The 7,500-nt window shown below is 32.7% G+C and overlaps 2 protein-coding genes across 2 annotated transcripts; one reads left to right on the top strand and one right to left on the bottom strand.

The window, feature by feature from the left end:
- Positions 1–3,727, top strand: Pnn (desmosome associated protein-like protein pinnin). The gene is made up of 7 exons (XM_090112428.1): positions 1–208; positions 283–414; positions 566–788; positions 1,041–1,335; positions 2,195–2,325; positions 2,503–2,629; positions 2,933–3,727. Exons 1-7 carry the CDS (start codon positions 78–80, stop codon positions 3,163–3,165), a joined length of 1,272 nt encoding a protein of 423 aa, XP_089968554.1. The 5' UTR covers positions 1–77; the 3' UTR covers positions 3,166–3,727.
- On the bottom strand, positions 3,728–6,970 carry Arl2 (ADP ribosylation factor-like 2). Its single transcript, XM_090112429.1, has 4 exons — positions 6,780–6,970; positions 6,480–6,635; positions 5,973–6,171; positions 3,728–4,785 (listed from the first exon to the last, which is right to left on the bottom strand). The coding sequence occupies exons 1-4, from the start codon at positions 6,842–6,844 to the stop codon at positions 4,651–4,653; spliced, it is 555 nt and encodes a 184-aa protein (XP_089968555.1). The 5' UTR covers positions 6,845–6,970; the 3' UTR covers positions 3,728–4,650.
- Between the last annotated feature and the right edge of the window lie 530 nt (positions 6,971–7,500).

The raw sequence follows: 7,500 nt of genomic DNA on the forward strand, positions 1-7,500 counted from the left end.
CAAAACCTAAACTTAAAACCTGTGATTTTAGCAATAAATTGTAATTTTTCTTCAGAAATATATCGATTTTTACAATTATGGGGACAGAAGTGGCGTTATCATTTAGTACTTTACGTACACAATTAGAAAATGAGAGAAATAGTTTATTCAAATTAGACGAAAACATAAAGAAAATAGTACAAACATCAGGACGATACAATCATGAAAGGTTAGTTATGTCGCTTCATCGCTAGTTTTCATAGTTTTTTGGTAAAATAATTACGTTTTATTGTTACTTTTTAGTAGATACAATCCTTTCGGTGATCACTCTAGAGGAGGACCTAGGCTAGGCGGCAGAAATTCGTATACAGAAGCAAATAAGAACGACGACCAATTCTTCAAACGTAAACATGAAACTAAAACTGTTTTTAGCAGGTGAATATACAATTTAATTTAATAACTGTTTAGCAATATACAACAATTAAAAATAAACAACAATTTGTAAGGATGTTTAATTTCCATTCAATATAAAATTTCTTTATTTTTATCCACCCACATAGCTGTTAACAATTTTAACTGCTTCCAGATTATCCGCAAAAACTAATGATAGTGATGGAGAGGAAGATGCACCAGGTCCCAAAAGAACTCGGGTATCTTCAGCAGTGTGCAGGGAGCTCCCCACTAGAGCAGCTGTCCTGCGAGCCCAGGGGGATGATGAGCAAGCAAGGACTAGAAATAGGAGAATTTTCGGTTCACTTCTGGGGACCCTGCAAAAGTTCAAACAGGAAGAGATTGTGTTACAGACTAAAGTAATTACATACATATTTATTTTATGAGGTTGTTTGCTCTAGTATCAGCCCTAGCTGTAAAATAAAGATACAAATGATAAAACTACATATTTTAATCTTTTATCATGAAATGTATGCATTTGCTTTAATTATATTTAATATAACTTTAAACTGACTCATATATTATAATATAAATAAGTAGGTAATTGTTTTTAATAGATCAAAGTAGTTTTTTTGTAAAGCCAAATCTATTTTAAATTTCACAAATTACAGGAAGATAAAAAAGCCCAAGTAGAAAGAAAAATAGAGGAGCAAGCTCGGCAAGAGAAGGAAAGGGAATTAAAAGAGAGGCGAGTATTATTTGCGGAGCGGGAACACAAGAAAGCGACAATCAAAGCGCTAGAAGCCAAGATGATGAGGGTTCAAGAGTTCGAGAAGTGGGAGGAGTCGCAACGCAGCCTCGGGAACTTTATCCTCACCAAGGCAAAGCCCCACATATACTGGCTGCCTAAGAGGATGTCTGAAAAGGCGACGGAAAAGTTGACGTCTAGTAGAAAGTATCATGAAAGTAAGTGCTTCTGGTTTTCGAAGAATATTAGGTTTAGAAACTGCACTGCTGCATGGTCTTTATATTTTCTTTTCATTGATGAAAATATTTATTGATTACTTTTAATAGATCCTGAAGTTTATGTCAATTAAATAGTATTATTTATTAAAATGAGTTTTAAACACATTGTATAGACATTATTTTCACAAATATACTTAGAGAAAATATGGTAAGGGGTAGGTCTAAAATGTTTATATTAACACAAGTATTTGTTAATAAAACACAGTTAATAAAAAGCAATTATCCAATAATTACTGTTTCCAGCTAAATATGGTCCATTATATCGCAGTAAGTAATGTCAGCCAGTTTGACATTAATTTTTGCATTATCTAACTAATAATATTTATTAGAAATTAAGTGTGACTTAATATTTTCCCCTTAACTATGAATAATATTAAAAATAATAATGTAGAAAAGGAGTTCTAATCAATAGTTGCTAGTGTATGTGCAAATAAACTCTCCACTTTCAAATTAAAGACGTAAATACATTAGGTATTGCACTCTGCCCATACTTAACGAGTATATTGCTTGCAGTAGGTTTAAAATAAAAAAACATAAGTAATTTCCATTTTACATCCATTACATTATTTTTTGTTTAAAAAAACTTAGTAAAAGGCTAGTAATTAGATGTCTTGTTCCTGTCAATTAATTACTGGGTGATGAAGACACGGGTCGAATCCTACCTCATAGTTGTCATTTCTTTTCGATTTTTCAAACATCTTTAAGTTATTCAAACCCAAATAATTCCTATAACCATTTACAGTATTACGAGGTACTTGACAGACGGGCATCTAAAGACTAACTATAATACTTTTAACAGAGTGCATGGCGAAGAAACGTCAGGAACTTCAAGAGGAGTTGCAGCGGATAGAGCAGCGCTGTCTGCGGCAGAAACCGGGCGCTAAGGAGAACGATCCGCATGACAATGTGCCACATGACCAGCACGTTCATGTTAGTTATATTGATTAAGGGCCGATTTTTCAATCCTTGGTTAAAATATATCCGTCCAATAAAGTATTACACGAACATTTTAAAATGTCACCTGTAAAATGTCATATACGGACAATTAGAATACATTTTTGAAATGGTAGTTTAATAGGTTTTATGTAAAACTTGTTAAATTTGCAGGAATTGGAAGAAAACGGCAATAAGAAGCGAGACAAATTTGCAATGGACGCTGACGATAAGGAAGACAGTGATGCAGACGACCAACATGATGATAAGAACATGAAACAGGAGCACGAACCTACTGCTGGTAAGATTTAGGGACCCTTGTTTATATAATAAAACATTTTTTTGAGATAAAGTAATAGGCTCAAAGTTATTTTTAAGTTTTTTTTAATCTAGGCTTTTGATTGCAGATCAGTAAGTGAGTAATTTTATTATCTTTTTTCATGGAACCACAATATATTGAAAATATGCCTACATCCTAAATATATATGTGGTAAAAAATAGATATGTTTCAGTTATAATTTTGCACAATATCACATGTAAAACTTTTACAGCAAGTAAATTCAAATAACTCATTTCTTAACATAACCGTAATAACGTCTTTTAGTTGCAGAACCAGAAGAAATCAAAATGGACACCAGTACAGATCACACTGAGCAAAACGAGACTGTACCAAATGAGACTGTACCAAATGAGACTGTACCAAATGTGACTGCTTCAAATGTGACTGTACCAAATGACATTGTACCAGAGAAAGCTGAAGAAATACCGCAACCAGAGCCTAAAGCTGAAACTGTAGAAGAGAAAAAACTAGATTCCGATAATCCAGAACATTCCTAATGCTTGATATACACAAGGGGATAGCATATGCTGGTCTCATGCTGTCCTTGTCGTTTTTCATACGAAAGACAGAGATAGCATAAGACTGGTTTATAAAACTCCCCTTGTCTAAATGGACCTTTATCTGTATGGCCAAATGATAAACTAATATTGGAGTGTGCTTTTGATTACGAAAATTAGGTATATGTGATTTCATTAGACCTGGAATAGGTATTTTTTATATTTATAAGGAAGTTTGTATTGAAAGTGCAGATTTAAGTTCGGATGTGTAATTTTATAAAGTCGACATTCAGAAAATATAGGTTTACTTTAGAAGATTTTTTTTTATTACAAAAACTGACTTTTATTTTATCATGAATCATGATGCATGCTGATTAAAATCAAACTCAAAGTGATAAGTTAAAACTATAGTTATAAAAAAGTGATGGAAAACTAAACTGAATTAAAACCAAGTACTGAAAAATTTTATCATTTGGCCAGTATGAGTGTTTCATAGTGTAATATAAAAATAAAAGGTACTTGATATTGTGTTAAGTGAATCAATAAAAACAATACAGTCAAATTGTTTTAATGTTTTATTTAAAAAAGCGATCACAGATTTTTTACATAATGTGTTATACTTTCAAGAACATAGAATTTGTGCAAGTGCTTATTTAGACAAAGTTATTAATTAAAAAAATGCTTTTATAGGATTTCAGATTGATTGCAAGATGCCAAGAAGTAGAGGAAATATAAAATAACTCAGTGGAAATTTTAGCAAATTACGATTATATTTTCGTTATTTTAGCGAGTATTAATAAATAATTAAATACAGCAGTTAATTAAAAATATACAAGTGTATTGAGAACAATTAATAATAATATCCATAGGTATCATCGGTTCATATAAATATTGGGCTTGATATTATGAACTTAATAATTTTACCTGAAATTGTAATTGATGTTTATTTGTATGTATGTATACTACATTCATTACATATACTTAATATAATAAATGCAAGACTCATCAGTCTTGTCTGTTTTGCTTGGATGGACATTGGAATGAAAAGATTCATATTAGTAATAGCATTCGGCATATTATCTGAGTGCATTCAGCACATCTGGTAAAAAAGCATTCATCACTACTATAAGATAAACAAATCATTCGTTATTCAGTCATTGAGGTAAAAAAAGAAATGCATCCGTATTATCTGCACATATTATCCACTAGAGGTCCGCCCCGGCTTCGCCCGTGGTACATATTTCGCAATAAAAGGTAGCCTATGTCCTTTCTCGGGTATCAAAATATCTCCATACCAACTTTCATGCAAATTGGTTCAGTAGTTTAGGCGTGATTGAGTAACAGACAGACAGACAAGAGTTACTTACTTTCGCATTTATAATATTAGTATATTATCCATTGTAACAAGACAACATTCATCATTATAAAAAAGTTCAACATGTAACAGAATAATATCAAGCCCGCTACAAACAGTACCAACTACAACTAATCAAGTGTAAATATCCTGGAAGCTATATCGTCGAGCATCCAGTCCATGCCGTCGAGCAGGTTCTCGCCGGTCACCGCGGAGCAGCGCACGATGCGCCAGTGGTGCGACTTGATGCTGTCCAGATCTAGTGCCTGCAATGTTTGTTTAAAAAAAATTTAAGATTTTTTATACTTTCTAGATTTTAACACAGGTGTATAGATGATAGTAAATATAAATTATTAATTACTACCCGCATTGCTCCGCTGCTGTTAGTCTTAGCGTGATGATATATAGCCTTATATAGCCTTCCTCGATAAAAGGGCTATCTAACACCAAAATAATTGTTCAAAACAGACCAGTAGTTCCTGAGCGTGTTCAAACAAACAAAGTCTTCTTTGTATTATTTAAAACAAGAATAATTTTTAATTATCAGAAAGCCTATTTGTGCAGATTTAGTGCAAGTCCACACTGCGAGCCTAGCGCGGTTGCGACGGCGGGCGCGAAATATCAAACGTATGAAACGCGCCTTTGCGTCCACATTGAAATGACTATGGCGGAAGCCTAGTGCGACGGTAATGAGCGAGCCAGCGCGCGTAGTTTTCAAACTCTCCTATCCGCGCGTTCTGGCCACACTACGGGCCTAGTCAGCAAGCGACCCAATGCGCGGACGGCGGGGGTATCAAACCAGTTCGGTCTTGTCGCTCGACTTCTTATATTATATCCTTTATTGTTTTTCATAAAATAGCATAAATACTTAACTGTTGAAGTGAAACTTCTTTATTTATAAGTGCGATTCAATCTAAAACACTTATATACACCACAGTAATTTTGTAGGGTATAATCTCAATTCTTCATATAAGATTCACCCGTTATTCCTCTGTTTTATTTATTTCGTGTACAACTTATATGGTGATCTCATCTCAAAATCGGACTGTCCAGTAAAAATAGCAAATCGTCCAAAGTTTGCAACACCCGAAAAACGTCGAACCGCTACTTGAGCTCGCGCGTCGGTGTGGCCACCGCGAGCGCCCGCTCGTCGCGCCCGCCTAGGCCGCCGCCACCGCGCATTCAGTGTGGACGCACACTTATAAAATTAAAGTTCTAAAGATAAAGGTTCTGGTTCTTGCCGGTTCTTCTCCATAGATACTGCTTTCCGAATAGGTGATAAATGAAAAATGTTATGACGATTCAAAAGTGCTTTTATAAGAAGTCTAATTGAATAAATAAATGTTTGAGTTTCAGTTTGGGAGATATAATTTTATCTAATTGTCTTGCTTAGCAATATTATTTAACTTAAAACCATAGCCAGGAGTTGAAATTCAATGTAAAATCATCTAACCTCCCTAATCTCCTGTAAAGAAAGTGCACCAGGCAGGTCAGACTTATTGGCCAAAACAAGTAGAGTGGCCCCAGCCAGCCTCTCCTCCCGCAGTAGAGAGTGTAACTCCTTGGCACAGTCTGCAAGTCGTCGAGCATCAGCGCTGTCCACTACCCAGGCTACACCATCTGTACTTTCAAAGTAGTTCTTCCAATATGACCTAGAAATGCAAGATTGTTATTTTACCTATTAATAACTTATTTTCACGAAATAAATAATTTTCCAATTTAATAGAACGAAAAAATTACACATACCATAAAAATGAAGAAGTCAATCAGTAAGCAAGTATAAAATTTTGAATAATGCTCTATAAAATAATGTATAAACTCTGTCCCTGAGGCAATCCTTTGTTAAAGATAATATGTAATTGATTTGGAAGAAATCTAGATGTAATACATACAATATTTTTCTATGAATAATTCTCATAATAACTTAAGGTTATACAATACTATTTTATAACCTTTTTACCTGAGAGATTTTTGTCCTCCTACATCCCAAATATTCAATTTATAACCCTTGTGTTCCAACGTCTTAATATTAAATCCTAGAGTTGGAGATATTGTGTCGATTGGCTCGCCGTTAAATCGTTTCAATATTGTAGTTTTCCCGGCGTTGTCCAGTCCCCTGAATTACTTTGTTAAAGAAATTATATGCTAAATAGCGTGTTTTTATACATATAATGCTAATAGACATAAAAAAAATGGTTATTATAAATAATCTCATAAGAAAACCTTTAAATATAAAACATTTGTTTACAAAAAAGGATACAGCATCAATATTCTCATTTCTTTTTCTTTTTGTCGGAGTTTCTTCAAAATCGTTAGAAAACCCATTTTTTAGATTGTTGTATATAATAAGTATCACCTTTTTATTTGGCTAATAATAAAGTCTTATTTCTATAAATTTTAATTGGGTTTGAAACACGATTTGTTTTCAGTTTTCACAACAATAAATTATTATATTATTCTATGATACATCATAAAACGTCAATTGTCAACTACAATTTGACATTGATTATGACACATCGATACTTGTTGCGTTCGTTTTATTAAAATCACAAATAAGGTTAGTATGTACTGTATAAAAATATTCGAATCTCTATTATGAGTAAAAAAGTAATTTTGATTAACTAGTTATATCAAAATAATATGTTTGCTTAAAACTTAAAGTATAAATGCAAGCATGTATTGCATGTATGTATTGTTATACCTAATCTCTAACGTGAAGTATTAAATATTAAAATACAATAAGATCTATTGATGAATGATGAATACAGTTAATTTTTGTTATTATTTTAAAGTTTATTTACTCCGTAAGTTATAATATTATGCAGATGCTATTAGATTTTGGTGATCAATACAATTTTATACACATTCACTTGAATAAAATATAAATTAATGATACTTAATTGCAATTTATTAATAGGATAAAAGAAAATTCGTTACACTAAAACTTAATCATAGCTATTACTAAAACACTCATTTCGTTT

This window comes from Colias eurytheme, chromosome 18 (assembly GCF_061535395.1).
Source record: "Colias eurytheme isolate Ceu_HAF_F1 chromosome 18, ilColEury1 Martin Lab GWU primary, whole genome shotgun sequence".
Taxonomy (NCBI): Eukaryota; Metazoa; Arthropoda; class Insecta; order Lepidoptera; family Pieridae; genus Colias; species Colias eurytheme.